General features: G+C 41.0%; 1 protein-coding gene across 2 annotated transcripts in view; it reads right to left on the bottom strand.

Moving 5' to 3' along the window:
- The window catches only part of TEX264 (testis expressed 264, ER-phagy receptor), a 156406-nt gene that overhangs the window by 101879 nt on the left and 36070 nt on the right, over nucleotides 1-18457 (bottom strand). For both annotated transcript variants that reach the window (XM_033140643.1, XM_033140645.1), the window contains one exon: nucleotides 10706-10927. In XM_033140643.1, the coding sequence (XP_032996534.1) occupies nucleotides 10706-10927 (222 nt within the window). The remainder of the gene's footprint in view (nucleotides 1-10705; nucleotides 10928-18457) is intronic.

Here is an 18457-nt window from a genome sequence, read left to right as displayed (position 1 = left end):
AGTACAGAATTTTTCCACATATTTCCTGTCATTTGTTGGGTTTCAGGCTCATAAATAAGTAATGCTAAAATTACCAAAGGAAACTGGGCATCAGTAATTCATAAGTTCCATTCCTGCTTGGCTGCAGAATGGCCAAAGAGAGTCTTGTCCTATGCATCTCTCTGTAAGCCAGTTTCCTCTTATAAAAATCAAATAAACACATTTTATTTCTTAACCTTTATGAATGGCCTATGGCAGGTTTTAACATGCTTATGATCAAAAAATAAAAACAGAGTCTAAAAAACATAAACTGTAAACTATCAAATATCACAAAAAACAGACCTTATTATAACCCCAACCAATTTCCCCTGCCTCCCGTCCCAATCTGATAATAAATGCAGTTGCTAAAAGCTAACAAAAATAGAATTGCTTTATAATTTGTTTGGAAGATGCTCCGAGTTGGGATTTAATGAATCTCCAAGGATAGAAAGTGAGTGTCATGGAGTTACTGTCAGTCATCCTTCGAGATTTTAAAGTGACACAGGGGAAGAAGTAATTTGTTAGATATGAGGTGCCAAAAGGCAAACTATCACCAAGTCCTGCAAGCAGGTCACCAACACCTCATGATCAGTAATATCAAAAGGCAATGAAATATCCAATGGGGTCTATAGGACATTATTTACCCTGTTCATCTCTAGGCTCAAATAGTTGATCAGAGCTAGAAAAAAAAATCTTCAAGTCATACCTGGGCCAGGCTAACAGTTTTACAGAAAATTGGTAGCATCTTGGGGAGTCGGAAGTTACAGTGACCAGCACAAGAGGACTGAAATAGGGCAGTGATTCTTCCTCAATGGTGCCACACAATCAACCCAAATAATCCCCATCCATGGACGTAGCTGGGGGGGACAGCTGCCCCCCAATCAATAAAAATAAATAAAAATACATAGTTAACTGAGGTTCTGCACCACCACCATCACCCCACTTTAAAGCTCTGTGTCCAGATGAGACAAAAGGTAAGCGTGTATAAGCCCTCAGTCTGGTAGTGCTGATGGAAGAGCTGGGTGACCCCCCCCCCCTTTGACAAACTGCCCAGAGCAAGGGAAAGCAGCAGCTCCAGAAACCTTTTATCAGCTGATGACACCAGACTGGTCATCTGCTGTCATCTGATCTTCCAGGCCAAGAGAATTATAGATTGACAAATGAATGCCACAGCTGAAATTGTCTCTAAGAACTGTCTATGCATTCCCCCATCTGACCAACAGCCACTAAGAAGGAAGAAGTCTGTGTCCAATCCAAAGGCCTCTTGGTTTAAGCCTAGAAATGTCTGACAGCCTGTATGCCTTTGAAAGTCCTTCCCTGGAATTTCCAAGCTTGCAATTTGTATGCTCTTTATCCACTTCAGCCCCTCTACTGGCTTAGGTTTCACATCTTTTTTATCCACTCTCTCTTACTAAGCCCTTTTGCTGGTTTGTTGTTCTGTTTAAAAAAGACACTTCCCATCCCCTTGCCATCTTGCTGCTCATATTGCACTGCCCTCAGTCATCATCTCAATTCTCCACCATTCCACCTTAAGCTCTCTCTTATTCTTTTGTCTGTTTTTCCATCTCTTTCCATTTTTAAATAGGCTGTTAAGTTGCTTGCCTAGGAAGAGAGGTGATCCATTTGAACCAAATCCTTCTCTCTCTCTCTCTCTCTCTCTCTCTCTCTCTCTCTCTCTCTCTCTCAAAAAAAAAAAAAAAATGGGGGGGGGAACAGAACCTTCATTTCATCTACAACACGAAGACCCTTTGAAGAGACTTCTTTTTTATAAGCCCGTTAGCCTGCTCGGTGCATCCCGCAGGGACAAAGCAGCAGAAAGGGGGTCTCCTTCGCTCAGCTCGCCTGACCTACGACTCTCATTAAGAGAATCTTTTCAAACCAGACACTGCAAAAATGTCTTGCTTGCGCCTCAGTTGCTTGGGGGAGGTGGAGGGGAGCTATTTGGAGAAGCTGTCTCCATGGCAACACATATTCCCATCAGAAAATGTGCACAGGTCACCTGTTTCTGTGAAAGTTTCTCTCTTGTTTTCTTTCCCTGTCTCTCCAACAGGTGCCAGGGGAGCAGATGCTGTTTGCCACTGCAGCCAGAAGGAGATGTGAGAACATCCCTGATTTGGAAGCAATGGCTCAGGAAGTCCATCCCCTCCCACCCCCTGCCCCCCAAAAAAACCCCAGCTGTGAAGTCGGCAAATGTCTACTCCGGTATGTGAACAGTAACGAAATACAGAGTTCCCAGTGCTCCATATTGTGGGAGGGAAACAAGAACCTGACACTTCTGAGGGCTCAGGTGCAAACTTGAGTGAAAGGGGCAGCCAAGTGACAAGCCTGGTCTCCAGGTGCTATTCATGTCAAACCTGCCATTGTGAAAAGCAGTTCAAGGATATGGGGAGAAGAGGGAGTTTCAAGAGAGGAGCAGGATACATTGGCAGAATTGGCTTTGCAAGGAAACCAAGCTGTAGGTTTAGACAGTTCTGCTAAAATGGCTTTCACCCTATTCCTCCAAGCAACAGAGGTGAGACCCACCTAGGGAAGTTTGGACAGTTTTTGCTTATTGTGGTATATGGCTCTGGTGACAGCAAAAATTGCCCTCCTATAACATCCTAGGTGTTCTTACACAAAATGGCACAAGGTGCATGGTACTGACAATGCATCATTTCCAAGGCTCCACAGCTGCATCTGGAGGCAAATCAGGGCCAGGAGACAGACACACTGTTGATGTGGGCCTCAGTTCATAAAGGCTTATGCTATAATAAGCAAGTTAGCCTGTATGGTGGCAGAAGACTCAATTGCTTTTGCCAGGATATTGGAATTTAAAAATCTAGCAATGGAGCAATTCTGAGTGCACCTGCCTTGTGAGAGTCCTAGACTCAAGAAAAATAAAAAGGAAACCAAGCAAGTAGGCAAAGAGGTCTGGATAACTGTAAAAGAAGGTCTTACCTGGACTGAAAACAGGTCCCAAAAAGAAAACAAAAGCAGCCCAGATCAAGGCGCTCTTGCTATCATCTCTTGAAGATATTCCAAACAGCTCTTTTTATTATTTTTTCTCTTAGTTTAGTACTGAATTGTAAACTACCTCAAATGTCATAGCGGGAAGGCAGTATATCAAAGCAACACTGAAAAGCCACAGTCTAGTTTTGGAGAGTAACTGTAATATAGTGCCTAGACAAGTGCCACAGGTAGGCCCTACTGGAAGTATGTAGCACACCCCTGGAAAGAACCTATGGGCCTGTCAGGCCAACATGCCTGACCCCTCCTCAGTTCAGTAAGACAAAAGACAAAAAACTACACCAAGGCATGTACATATGTACTTTCTCATACATTATATTTGACTCAAGGGCAAACTCTTGCCAGAAAGGCTTGTCACACTGGGGTGGAGAAACTTGAGCCTGAAGTGCAGAAGACAGAAGGTTCTGATCTGTTGACTCCCACTATTTAATACCAGGTCTGTCCAACCCAGCTACTTCAGGCTCTCTGGCAATGACAGGAGGCTGTGTTGCACACCCCTATACCATTACATCTGAAGGCAGCCCTGTTTAGGGAACTTTTTAATGACTGATGTTTTAATGTATTTTTAATCTCTTGTTGGAAGCTGCCCAGAGTGGCTGGGGAAACTCAGCCAGTTGGGCAGGGTATAAGTAATAAATTGTTGTTGTTGTTGTTGTTGTTGTTAGGTTGAAAAGTGGTTGAAGCACACACTGATTGGATAGCTCACCAAACCACATCCAAACTTCAGGCCATTCAAACAACCGAGTCCTTCTCTATAGAATATAGAGTGTTATGTATTGAAGTTCTCACCCTAGGCCACTAGGGGTGTGTGTATATAGTTCATTCTGCTGCAGTTTTCACTCAGGTCCGCATATGCAAATGAGGAATTGAAAAGTGACGTTCAGGGATTGGGTAACTACAGAAAGTTGTTACTGTTGCTTTGTAGCTGAGTTCTATATAAGCAGGCTGCTGAGGCCTTCAGCTCACTTCTGTTCCAGCCTGAGAATAAACAAGAGCTGTTTGGAAATTACTGTGTCATCTGCTGTGTCCACCCACAACTTAACATAGAGAATTTACTTTTGTAGGATTATGGTTCTAGGAACCTCAGCAGCTAGAGACCTTGTATTTTTCCAGCTCTAGTCTTACATTCAGGAAATCAATAAAAGGTAAGGAAGAGCATGCCTCTAAAAAGAACAAGTAGTTCTGATAGCAGTCTCTTAGTTCTGTACCAGTAATTAATATCTGTTCTGTTCTGCTCATTTGCCTCTGGTTTTGGTTAGAATCACAACTCTCAGATCCACATGCACACACCTAACTAACTCTTTCTTCCTCACATATTATCATTTCAAATTTCTGAATTTGAACTCCATATTTGTAAAATGGAAAATCTTTTCTGTCTGCTTTGAGATTTACTTATAAATAGGGTCAACTGAAAAAACCCCAAACCTATAAGCTTACTAACCCTCTAATATACCCCATAACCAAGTTACATTACCTCAATAACCTCATTCACAAAAACTCCATGACTGAAATCTGCAATAAAAATATCCAGTTTCAAGCTCCCAAGAGAGGCACACACACAAAGCAATAAGAAATTTGATGCACATTTGCCCAAGATTTCTATCTCACTAGGTTGAAAAAGAAAAGTTTCAACTTAGGTTAAATCTCTGTTCTTCATTCGGTTTGAAAAATATAAGCACCAAGGATTTTGGATGTATTTATTTTTTAAACCAGAAAGGCAGCTCTCATTAAAAAGCTACCAGGTGTTCCCAGCACTATCTGTAGCTCCTTTTTTAGCTTTAATGATTTCACTGCTTATGTTACAGATGCACTCTCCAGGACCTTTCCTGGAGCATCCAAATGTCATCTCTGCACCCTAAAGCAAGTGTAAATTTGGTAAATCTGATGTTGCTATTAAAAACATAGACTTGCACACAAAGTGCACACTTAATAGCACTGCTTTCCTTACTCACTTTCTACTACCCATATTATTAGCACAAGCTACAACAAGGCTTGTGCATTAACTCACAGTTAGGGGCAAAGGAAACTAGTGTGCATTTGCACACAGCCATTTATTATGGAAATGGCGCTGCCCATAGATGCAAATTTAGGCAATACCATCTCCAAGAAAATGCCATTCCATTTTTTTCCTACCCTTTAATCCTGATTTACCGGGGGGGGGGTGTTATTGCACAACCATTAAATCCAGATTAAATGGCGGGAATGTTGCATGTATCTTGCCCAAAATATGCATGCATGATAGGCACTGAGGGCCCCTCCATATGTCTTTTTTACTGCACATTCAATGATTATCTGTGTGTATGATGATATCAGGGATATCATGCATGATCCCACTTTGAATAATATTTGCAGGTGCAAAAGTTTTATGATGGTCACACCACTTCATTTCCAATCAGTAAATATATTATAATCAGTGTTAGAAACTGGGATACAAAAGTTAGGAGCCACATTGCTCCTGGGACTTGGATTGTAGGCGCAAAAACAGAATGTCTAGTCACCACTTTTTTATTTATATAGAGATTTCTTTTTTAGACACTACAGGTTTTCTGTTTTAAAAACCAGATTTTGGCACAAATTTAATCCAGACATGTTTAGTAACATGAAAGAAATAATAGTTTAGCAGGGATTTTTTTAATACAACTATGAGAGTGTCATAGCTACCTGGCAAGAGCAACAGGGGGAATCCCATAATGAAGGCTCTGTCATTTCCAACAGTCTATCCATCAATTTCCTTACAGGAATATTTGTTGAAAACAACCTGCTATAGGAAATGCAAGAGATTCATTGCAAACAATAATGAGTTGGGTTGGGAAGATAATACAACAGGAAGCACAAAGCACTCATGCTTCCTAGTGCCTTTGCAGGTCCTCTTTGAATGCATTCTAATATCCCCAGCCACATTAAAAAGAAGGAAGTATTAGCACACAAGCATTGCTGTCTATGAATTCTTTAAAGTGCCCAATACAGCCCACAAAAGTGTTGCTTTTAAAGAGGCAGGTGCAGATAGAGCCTTGAGAAAACATTTTGGAGGTGTAGCTAGAGGTTCAAGTCAGGCCAATTAAGAAAGGTGGGTGTTTTAAACGTTATATTTTTATTTAAAATAAACAAAAATAATCCAGTAAGAACAAAAAATGCAATCTGCTTTTAAAAATCAACTGCGATGACTTAGCATTCTAAGATTATCAGTTAATAATGGTTTATACAAATTGGTATAAATTAGGGAGAAAGGGAGGCAAGTACCAATCGACATCACCATCATGCTGAACATGTGGAAATGCCCTAGCTTACAATGAACACAGAAATTCTGAAATTCATGATCAGTAATATTTTCCCCCATTGAAAAACATAACATCATATATAATATATGCATCTCTTAGCACAGAAATAAACATAAAAGGGAGCTATTACTTAACCTAAAATAGAAGGTTTCAAAGTTAATACCAAATTTTATAAAGATAATTTTATAAATTACTTGTACTGTAGTAATTTTGCCTCTGCCCCTGATCACACCCTGAAATAACTGACATACCTGTAGTTTGGTTTTGCATTTAAATAATGACAATAAAAGTCACCATTCTTTTCAGGCATTCATTAGACCTTATACTTTTTTGAAAATACTGTAATTAAATGAAGGTATTGTCTGACATATTCTATTAACTAACATGGTCAGTGCACAGGCTTCATCTATTAAAATGTCCCTAAAGTTCCTACAACACAGACAGTGTTGGTATGCTCAGCAAATTAAAACCTACAGAGCAAGCTTGCTCTTTTGTATGGTAAAGGATTGCAGGCAGCAGGAATGAGTCTTCTCCCTGCTCAGAAAGCACAAATGGTTATGTACTGTATATTTGTGCTGCTGTCTAAACATCAAGAGTGGAGATAAGCTTTTCAGAAGCTTCTGAGAGTTGTAAAAGAGGGCTGCATGTGAATAACCTGGTTGGCACAGCCGGGGAGGTGATGGTAGAAACACTGTCAAACTAAGCTGAAGGGGACACACAAACACAGAGAGAGAAAGACAGAGAGAAAAGAGCTACGGAGCTTGAGCTGTGCCTGGGGGAGGGGAAAACCTCACGAAACACAAACCAACTGGCTGCTCCAAAAAGGGAAAGGGGAAGAAGGGGATGTGGGGGGAGTTTCACCTGATGGAGGGAGGGAGATGAGGAGGAGAAAAAGGCAGCTCTCCTGCTGCTGCCTTGTGGGGTGAGAGGGGGAAAGGGGATCTTTGGAGACATGGTGTCGATGCCCCAAATGGCTCCTTTAAGCCAATTCTCCTGCGCCTTCCTTCACACCACACCCCAAACACCTGATTCGCCCAACAGTGTGGCAGAGGAGGAGGAGGAGGAGGAGGAGGAGGAGGAGGAGGAGGAGGAGGAGGAGAAGAAGAAGAAGAAGAAGAAGAAGAAGAAGAAGAAGAAGAAGAAGAAGAAGAAGAAGCCTTTTTGCTGCTGCTCTGCTGGGTGAATCAGGTGTTTTGTGGGGTAGAGCAGTAGTACCTCTTTTTGCTGCCACTGTTCCCGGCAGGCAAGCGAACTGCAGCCAGGCAGATGGAGAGATCCTAGGGGCAGAGGTGGCAGACAAGCGGACTGCAGTCAGGCAGATGGAGAGATCCTAGGCGCAGAGGTGGCACCCAGACATCTCTACCCAGTCGCCAAAGGTGGGTTGCCAATGCGACTGGAACAAACGCAGCTCATGTCTTACTGAGGTCCCATGGTTTTTTACAGCACAAATGGTCTGGTTTATTTTGGTCCCCCTTTTGTTGAACTACATCCCCTCTGGACAGCAATAAAATGGTAGTATTGGGGAAGCATCACAGAACAAACTAAAGCAAACTAAATCCTTTAATAATGCACTATTATTATGTGAATGACATTGCAAAATACACCTGCAATACAGCACCAGTATGGAGGAATCCTGACTCCACTATGAACTGCTGTGTCAAAGCAGCCTACATACACCCTGCTGTACCTTGAACCTAGTTGATTTCAAAGCATTCCACCAAGCTGCAATTGTTGCAGAGAAACGGCATTTCATAAATAAGTTTGCTGTACAAACAAAAATATTTGCAAACTGGTTGCTTCAGTGTCACAGCAAATTGAGTGCAACTGCATGTCTACTTTTTTTTTAACCAATGCACTTTGTCCATATTTCTCAGACATCACATGAATGTGACTTAACATATAATCAGCTATGGTAGTCCATCTCTGCTCAAAAGGAAAGGAAACAGGAAGGGTGCTCATTTGAAGTAGATATACCGCATATCAACATTTCTTCATTCATGGTCTACCTTTATTAAATCAATCAGCTATGAAATACATTGCAATCCATGGAGGTTTCCAAGTTTGACTGTTCCTTTGTCTTCTCCTCAAGATCACCTGCATTCTAAGCAACATAGGGCAGGGTTGGGAAAGAGATAAAATTCCAGAGAATGGGGATGACCTACATGAAAACTGAATTGAATTGCACTGTCCTTTGGCCTTTAAACAGTTTCTCCCTTCTGAACAAAATAACACTCTTGCAAGTTATGTCCATTCAGCTATGCTTCCTTATCAGAGATGGGAAATAAACAAGATAACTGAATGGCAGTCTTTCCAAAGAGTGTTCTTTGCTGGCTCACAACAGGGCAGGCAAAAAAGCACGTAAAGCTGTCAATTCTGATGAAGGAAATCTCTCACACAGGGTGCTAGGAAACAGCAGCAAATGTTTTAGCAAGAGTCAGATAAGATTTTAGGGTTATGTTTTTTAGAGTTAAAAGTTGGTCAGAGGGAATTAGTTTGACAGGAGATGGGAATCAGTTGTGCTCTATTATATAGAAGATATATGAATGGAAACATTTGTGATGTACGAAAGGTACATGGGAACCTAAATGCATTCCCTTCAAAATCACATGCCTGTGTTTCTCTCTCTCTCTCTTTCTCTCTCTACTTCTAGGGAAGACTTTTGCTGTGAAATTGCCATGTCTCCTTTGTGCAATTTTATGGGGACTCCAGACAACTTCATAAGTTTCCTTACCTTCCTCTACCTTTCTTTTAAAAAAAAAAACCCCCCACAGAAAATCTGCTAAGGAGGGGAAGAACAGAATAGCAGTTCAATCTCTTTGCAGGTATGGACAGTAAAATGTGTGATGGAGGCAGAGTGAGAAGAAATGTTCCCGGGGGAGGTAGATGACATGTTGGGACAGCCTCTCCTCCTCAGCTGCTTGCCATGAATTTCTGGTTTCAGAGCTGTTTCACATCCTGCTCCATAAGTCATTTTTTTCCTGATCTACCAGCTCTCTGCCTTAATTAATTGCTTCCTGTAATGAGGTTTCCTCAACCCACACAGTTCAAATAGTTGTTTAATTAGTATATTACTTTGAAAACACCAGTGCTTACTTCCAGGTACAGATGTGCAGGTAGCTCTGGCCAAAACCTTGTAAGGCTGCAATCCTTCAGCCTGGACTGCAGTCGGGCACAATTTGTTTTTAATGCAATTACACTACAGTAGAATGACACAACTAACAAGGAAAAATCAAGCCTGTAAATTTTCTAGCCATATTGTAAAACTGACTGGATTAGGTCCCATTGTGAAATTAACTACACTGGAGAAGGGCATTTCCAGGTGAAATCCATGGGACCTACAGCCCAATTCATAATCATGTTAATGCAGAAGATAAGTTGCAACCCTCTTGCCCTGAGCTGCAGGCATTGTCTTTAAAAAAAAATAAACTTTTAAGAGTTTTTGCAATTGTACTGCTTCAGTAACTGCATACATGTACACAGGTACAAATAAAAAATAAGGGGCTAAAATGGCACTGAGAAGCATCTGCTTCAAAATGTCAGGAGACGATAAAGTGACAAATGAGGGGAAAGGGGAGGAAACAACAATTCTCACAAAGCTTTGTCTTGCCCATAGTGACATGAATACATGCCCAAAAAAAGGATAAATCCCTGAAGTGTGGATGGCTAATGCAATCCTGCTTGCAGTTTACAGCACTAGGGGCCCTCCATCTATAACAGTGGTTCTCAAAAGGAAGTGGATGGAGTGGGTGGCAAGTGTGGCAGGAAGATTCAAGAACAATCAAATAAACATGTAAACATTTTGGTATAGAATAGCATAGCATAGCATAGCAAAGCATAGCATAGCATATTTCTGGATGTCCCAAGATAATATTATAAAGTAGTTATGTTCTATGTTATAGATTAAGCACTGCTAGGAGGTCCCCCCCCCCCCAATATATTCATTATTAAATAAAAATTTGGTGTGGCACGAGCAAATGTTTATTCTGAAAGTGTGGCTCAAAGAAATGAACTCCACTGATCCCTATGGTCCGGTGCACCCTATGGATCGAAAAATACGGTAATACATTATGTCAAGTTTACGACAGGTGAGTATGGTTTCTTGTGGACAAAATGGGGAGGCCTGTCAGACCTAATTAGGCCCAATGGTTAAAGATTCCCCACCACTACTTCATACACTCCACTGATCCCGAAAGATAACTGTTGTTTTTTGCAAAGTCTAAAGGAAAGACGGTGTCACAGGTAAATAATACTTAACAGCCAGCAACAGCAAAAGGATTCAGGCTGCATGATAAATTGGGAATATATAATGTACAATAATGTGTATCACCTTCACAAGGCAAAAGTAGGAGAGGGTTTTACCTAGTAGGCTTAAAACAGAATACTTGTTACATAGGATCACTCACCTTGATGTATACGTCAAGGGCTGTGTGGACACGGTTCACTGCCAGATGGATGGACAGTGGAGTCGTGTAGGGAAAAGTTGCCATGACAACATGGCTAGGGGCTGGGAAGTTGATGATCTTGAAACCATACTTCAGAAACATGCGCACCACTTCCTCAGGTGGCTTCTCTTCTCCTTCACTCAAGATGCTACCCACAAGATAGCGGCATTTCTCTGGATCCACCTTCAAAGAGAAGTAAGGGCTGGCATTAGAAGACAAAGGGCTTCAAAGGGCTCATGATGCTGTGTTTAAAATAATGGAATAATACCAGTCTTATCATTCAGTGATCCTAAGCAGCTTAAGGCAGTGGTTCCCAAACAATGTTCTGGAGAGCCCTAGAGTTTCTCAGAAATTTATTAGAAATGGCAAACATTTCCCAACATGATAACTTGCCTACCATTACTGACATTTATGTGCAGCCAAAGAAGAGTGCTGTACAAATTGACCCAGAGCCAGACAACACAGTTTTGAGAACCTTTAAGTCAAGATGGGACTCTGGGTGGTTTATTAAATTGTGCATGCAATTGTTATATTTGCCTGAAAATGGGTTTGTGGGGAAATTGCAGTCACGTATAACTAGCAAGCTTAGGGCTAGTTAATACATGAAGGGGTTAAGATCACAAAATTATATTCCTAGACTCAGTTAGGTCATGGGTCCTCACCTCCAGAGAAGAAAGTGAAGCTTCTTTGTTCATTCTCTTTCACTATGTGAACTCATCGAGATAGGGTATGCCTGAGCTTGCTTGCTACAAACTCAGACCATGTGCTTGGAGCTGGTCTGTTTACTGCAAGAGGGGTATAGAGGGGAAGCACTGTAAAAATTGGTGAACCGCCCAGAACAAATTTGGGGGCTGTATAGGGAGAGGAAAGGGAGGGGAAGTTCCACTGTGCAGTTGGAAGTCCTTACTAAAATGAAACAACTTTGTTGAATGCAACTCTATGCATTTAACATTGTGTGGTTTGGCCCTCAGTTTATACAGGAATTTGGCAAATTTGAGGTATAGTTGGTACCCTATGTAAACTGAGATGGTAACAGGGTTTCCCAAACTTGGGTCTCCAGCTGTTTTTGGACTATAACTCTCATCATCCCTAGGTAGTAGGACAAATGGTCGGGGATAATGGGAACTGTAGTCCAAAAACAGCTGGACACCCAAGTTTGGGAAACCCTGCCTTAGCAGATGCCAAGGGATTTATTGGCAAGACAAATCAATGCTAAAGGTCAATCTGAAAGTTGGCATTTTGGAGACCACTGCTTTAAGAAAGCAAACGTTATTCTTACTACATGTGTTCAATGCTTTTTACCATCAAAGCAACTTACAAAAGATCAAAATACAGAACTTCTGAAACATTTAAAAACCACAATGCAGAATAAAACATAATGATAAACACTTCAGCAGAAATATCAAATTGAGTCTGAGGGCTGCTTCATATACTGCATTTTCACCATATACATGCTTTATGCTTGCTGTAAGTGAAAGGCAAGCAAAAGCAAATTAGTTGCTTTTACTGCTGTTTGGTTCTTGAATATTGTCTAATAACCAATAAGAATTCAACCAGTAACTATATGACTAGTATTTATCAATATATATTGGTTAATTGTGCCATATTAGTGCTGCTCTGGTCCATGGCGTGCTCTGGTCCATGGAGTCACGAAGAGTCGGATACGACTGAACAACTGAACAACAACAAGTGCTGCCCTTTGCTACACAAAAATAGCTTTTCACCAGCATCACAGAAGGCACAGTCACACAGCTCACAGCCACTAAGTGGAAAAAGTAGGTCCAGCTCTCATTAGTCCTGCATTTAAAAATGTTTCTCAGAATAAAGATGGAAAGATCAACTTTAGGAATGTGGTAAAGATGACTCCAGACTTAATTTAAGCCTTGTATCTCCCCTGGAACCCCAGAGTTGCAATGAATAAGAAAGCACATACAAGCATGTGCCAGGTGCCTTTCTTCAAATACTAATAATCACAACATAAGCAGCCAGGTACACCTGGGGTTAGGATTAGGAAAAAGGTTTCCAGGTTAGAAGGGATTATGTTAAAATAAGTTTGAGCGTTGTCACCACACATATAGAGTATAGTCATGAAATCATGTGTTTCCAAGTTTCATATGCTCATAGCTAATTTTACTGTAGAGTAGATGCAATTTTGGATTAGTAGATTCTCCTATGTAGCCACTGCTTATGGATATGCATTGTAAGGATTTCTGTGTAAACCTTATTTTTGGAGTAATGGAAGATTAAAGTCTATACGTATAAGTTAAATGATTGTCTATGAATCCAAAAGGCTGGCAGTAGACTCTACTCCAGGGGTCCCCAAACTAAGGCCCAGGGGCCGGATGCGGACAATCGCCTTCTCAATCTGGCCTGCGGATGGTCCGCGAATCAGCATGTTTTTACATGAGTAGAATGTATGCTTTTATTTAAAATGCATCTCTGGGTTATTTGTGGGGCCTGCCTGGTGTTTTTACATGAGTAGAATGTGTGCTTTTATTTAAAATGCATCTCTGGGTTATTTGTGGGACATAGGAATTCATTCATATTTTTTTTCAAAATATAGTCCAGCCCCCCACAAGGTCTGAGGGACAGTGGACCCTGCTGAAAAAGTTTGTTGTCCCCTGCTCTACTCTTGACAAACGAATCAGACCAAACTTAAGGGTCAGACTCTGAAATCTGACAAATCTTTCACATCTGAGCAACAGAGAGAATGTGCCTCACAGCAACAACTATGCACAACATAGACATTATCTGGTGGAAGGCTTCATTGACTTCTGTAGCAGCTGATCTATTTGTTACTCAACAATGCCAATTGTAGGAAAGAGACCAATTAAAGCCAGTGCCAATTATCTGTCTATTATGAGTGAAGCAACAAGTGAGCAGCAGCAGCTGCTGCCACTGCCAATCTAAAGGTCTTACTGCTCTACCTGCTAGCCAAGGACCATGCTGTGACATTTTAAAAAATATATGCAGACAGACTTTTAAGGAATCTGCCAGCTGAATATTAAAAACAAACCCCTGACATTCTCAGGGCCGTCATCCAGGCCAGTGCTGCCATTTCTGCTGCGTGCTGTGAATGAGTTTTCCTTTTCATTTTACTCATTCAATGACAGTTATAGATCACCATGGTCTTGAAAGCATGTTTTAGATGTTTTTGATGCTTTCCTAAAGGCACTAAAGCCAAGCAAAAGGCCAGGCAGAGAAAGAAGATGCTGTTTGCCAGAGACCAATTCTCCTTACTAAAACATGGACATGTGTGAGTCAAATCAGCAATAAGTATGGAGTTAAAAAGTCTGATAATGCAAAGGTACAGTTAAAATACGTGGGGAGGCTTTGGGTGGCATTCAATTAAGCCTTTCTCAGAGCAGACACATTAAAATTAATGACCATAACTAAGTTAGTTCTATTAACGTCCACAGGTCTACTCTGGGTAAAACTTAAATTAATAGCACAACTAATAATTACATACCAGAGGCCTGCAAGAGGGAGAAGATAATGTATCACATTTTGCCTTTTTTAACTTTCTCTCTCACACACCCAGGACTTCAAGGTCAAGCTGCAGATCATTTGCCCTTTCCCTTCCTTTTAAAACCTTCTACCCTCCCCCTTCCTTACAGGACATATGGGTACACTGAACTGAAAAGCCTGCAGGGCTAGGCCAATAGCCCATCTAGTCTAGCATCCTGTTCTCAGTGGCTGAATGGTTGCCTCTGAGAAATCCACAACCAGGATTAGAGTCCAAGAGAACTGTCCCTTCTAGTGGTTTCCAGCAACTGGTATTCAGAAGCATACTGCCTCTGACTATGGAGTCAGAGCATAACCATCGTGGCTAGTAGACATCGATAGCCCTCTACTCCATGAATTTGTCTAATCCTCTTTTAAAGCCGTTACTGCCTCCTGTGGGAGTGTGTTCTGTAGTTTAACTATGCACTGCTTGAAGAAGCACTTTCTTTTCACTGACCTGAATCTTCCAACATTCAGCTCCACAAGTTCTATTGTTATGAGGGGAAAGAACTTTGCACTATCCACTTTCTCCATGCCATGAACAACTTCATGAGCTTCTCTCATGTCACCTCTTATTCACCTTTCCTCTAAACTAAAGAGTCCCAAACACTGCAACTTTTCTTCACTGGGGAGTTGCTCCATTCCCTTGATCCTCTTTTCTGAACTTTTTACAACTCTACAATATCTTTTTTGAGGTGAGGTGACCAAAACTGTGCACAATAGTCCAAATGTGGTCGCACCATAGATTTGTATAACAGCGTTATGATATGGCCACTTCCTTTCCTAATGATCCCTAGCATGGCATCTACCTTTTTCATGGCTGACACATGTCAACATCTTCTATCTAGCTGTCTGCTATGACCTCAAGGTCTTGTTCCTGGTCCATCACTGCCAGTTCAGACCCCATGAACATGTATGTGAAATTAATACTTTAAATTTTTAACTCTAAAGCGCAGCACCTCTTTACCTTGGCTTTTGACACTTGAGGTTTATATTTTTAGGACTCACCTTACTTATGTGATTGTAAGTTGCATTAAAATAATACTGTGTTTTAATGTTGTAAACCACCCTGTGTGGTGAAGGGCAGGTAAATAATAATAATTAAGCCACCCACCGTCTTCATTTTCTTAGAGTTACTGTAAATAAACATACGCAAAGTTTCTGCAGCTTTGTGGTATGGGGTTGTGCCTTAAATCCTTTAAGTACCATACAGAGACACTCCTGTAGACCAATGTGCATATCCAGAAAAACTCACTCAAAATCATGCTATCTGGCTTCAAGTTACAAGAAAGAAGATTCCAACTAAACTTCAGGAAGAACTTTCTGACAATAAGAGCTGTTTGACAGTTGAACAGACTCCCATGGAAGGTGGTGAACTTGGAGGCTTTTAAGCAGAGGTTGGGTGGCCATCTGTCATGGATGCTAAAGTTGGGATTTCTGCACTGCAGGGAGTTGGACTAGATGATCCTCGGGGTCCCTCCCAACTACAAATATATGATTCTATAAGTCCCTTCTTATAGTAGATACCTGCCTAGCTTCAGTTGACCTCAGATGTTGTTCCTATAAGAGATGGCAATACTTATATAGTACACAAACTTTGGAACTTAAAAAAAGGTAAGAATCAGTCCTCTAAATGGAGACTAGATCAAGTAACCAGTACAGATTAGAATGTTATCATCTGTTCAACCATCCATACACTTTTAGAGCTGCTCCACACATTGCCTGTTACTGTTAGAGTAGTGTCTTTTCAAGAAAGGGTACATCTGGTTAAAGACACTCCAAGGTACTAGATGCCCAGAACAAACCCTAATCTGACCTAGATATAAAATGCACTCCTTCACTCTATTATATGAGCCAGGCTGAACTGTGTTCCAACAATGCAGTCTACCAAAAGATATAGTAGGATGATACAATAAAACACTCAATGGTTTAGCAAGCTTAAAAGAAGAAGAAAAAAATGGTCTATTCAAAGGTAATTTAAAGATAAACATAACTTTTAAAGATCTGTGCTGTATTATTGCAGTTCCATTTTTCAGGACCAGTATATTAAGAAGTGAAATAATGTCACCATAAACTACACTGTTATCCTGCATTTATATATTAGAAAAGAAGGCTATTTATTCAGTCATGCAAGATGGAAGTGGTAATAGCAAGAATGACATCCAGGCATTCTGTCACCCACTCAACAGATACACCTGCCTCTTATATCTGTATAGAAATATCCCCTTTGGCAATTTGTCAGAGTATGTATGTGAAAAATGAGTGGTTAAAGTATTCACCAAGGAGTCAAGCTTGAGGGAATCAGACAAAACAAACCATCCATTTGCTTCTGTAATCCTTCTATAACCCTTACGAAACTTAGTAGAAACACACCTCACATCACTCATGCCAGAAAGGCAATCCAATCTAACTCTCATGAGCCATGGGAATAGTAGTCAGCGATGTAGGGCTTAGAGGCATAGTAAAGTAAATTTAAAGCAGAGTAAATAGAGGCATAGTAGAGTAACTTTAAAGCAGAGTAAATTGAAGTCTAATCAGAGGATTTGCCTAGCAGCAACCTAACCTGCAACCAGTATGTATATATTCCCAAAATATTTGGGGGCTTATATACACACACACACACACACACTCTTACTTAATATGTGTCTGCAGCTGTTTACATTCCCATTTAATTTGCATAGTTCACATGATGGTTTCCCTCTGTAAATTCAGGTTCACCTGATATGGGGATAATTCAATTAGTTGGTAGCCATTGGGCTCCAAGGCACTTTACTCGGCATGTCCCAGACTATTTGGTGTTTGGGGATGGGTGGATCAACTGTCACTTTCTGCCATTCCCCTTTCCATGTCTACTATGTCCACAATGCTTTCACTCCTTTTTGGGCTGTGCTTGTAACTATTTCTAGTGTACTCCTGAACAAGGAATCCCCCCCCCTTTTATCCCTCAGATTTGCACAAAACCAGAAAACTGCACAAGTAAATCTTACAAACATACCCTATTGGACACAAACCACTCCTACAGCAAGTAGCATATACAATGACCCTAAATCAAATTCTCAGAGAGCACCCCTACACACCAAGGTGTTTTACTTTGCAACTCAAAAGCTCTGTTCTCCTTCTCCATTTAACTGCAAAATTGGCACCAAACCTTCTCTTCCCCCAAACTGAGCTCTGTGGGCACTCCAAAATGTGATGGATATTGTATTTCAAATGCTAGAGTGAGATTCTCAGCTGTCAGGAAAGCATCTCTGATCATAAAGGACCACAGGGATTATTTTTGTTAGTGTTCCTGGCTGTCTCATCAGTTGGCCATTCACGCTGACCGAGATTGCCAAACTAATAACAACATTCACCTTGAAGTTCTTAACAGAAGCCAAAGTAGTTTAGCTTCAAATACATTCAAGCTGCAGGTACAAGACACAAAAGCATGGATATGCTTATCACTCAATAGCCTACTGGATCAAACCAATGGTCCGTCTAGTCCAGTATACTGTTCTCACAGTTGCCAGACACATGCCTGTGGGAAACCAGCAAGCAGAATATGAGCATAAGAGCAGTCTCCCCTCCCCATGGTTTCCAGCAACTGGTATTCAGAAGCACTGCTGCTTCCAAATGTGGCTGTAGAGAATAGTTATCATGCCTAGAAGCCATCTATTAGCCCTCTCCTCCATGAATTTGTATAATCCTCTTTTGAAGCCATCCAAGTTGGTGGCCATCACTGCCTCCTAGGGGAGCCAGTTCCATAGCTGGACTATGCAAAGCGTGAAGAAGTAGTTCCATTTATCTGTCCTGAATCTTCCAACATTCAGCTTCATGGGATGTTCAAAGGTTCTAACGTTATGAGAGAAAGAAATTTTTTTCTCTCTATAAACTTTCTCCATGCCATACATAATTTCATAAACTTCCATTGTTTTGCCTCTTACTCACCTTTTCTGTAAACCAAAGAATCCCAGACGCTGCAACCTTTCTTCACAGTGGAGTTGTTCTATCCCTTTGATAATTTTGTCTGCCTTTTTCTGAACCTTTTCCAACTCTACAATATATATTTTTTGAGGTGAGGTGACCAGAACTGTACATAGGACTCCAAATGTGGTCTCAACAAAAATAGACTACATCAAGTTTTGTCCCTGCTGAGGTCTGCAGCTTGATTCAAAGTATTTCCACGTTATCAACACTCTCAAATTGTTAATGTACAGAATGCTGCTTGCT

This window comes from Lacerta agilis, chromosome 2 (genome assembly GCF_009819535.1).
Source record: "Lacerta agilis isolate rLacAgi1 chromosome 2, rLacAgi1.pri, whole genome shotgun sequence".
Taxonomy (NCBI): Eukaryota; Metazoa; Chordata; class Lepidosauria; order Squamata; family Lacertidae; genus Lacerta; species Lacerta agilis.
Note: the sequence above shows the minus strand (reverse complement) of the source record. Positions and strands in the feature narration are given on the sequence as shown.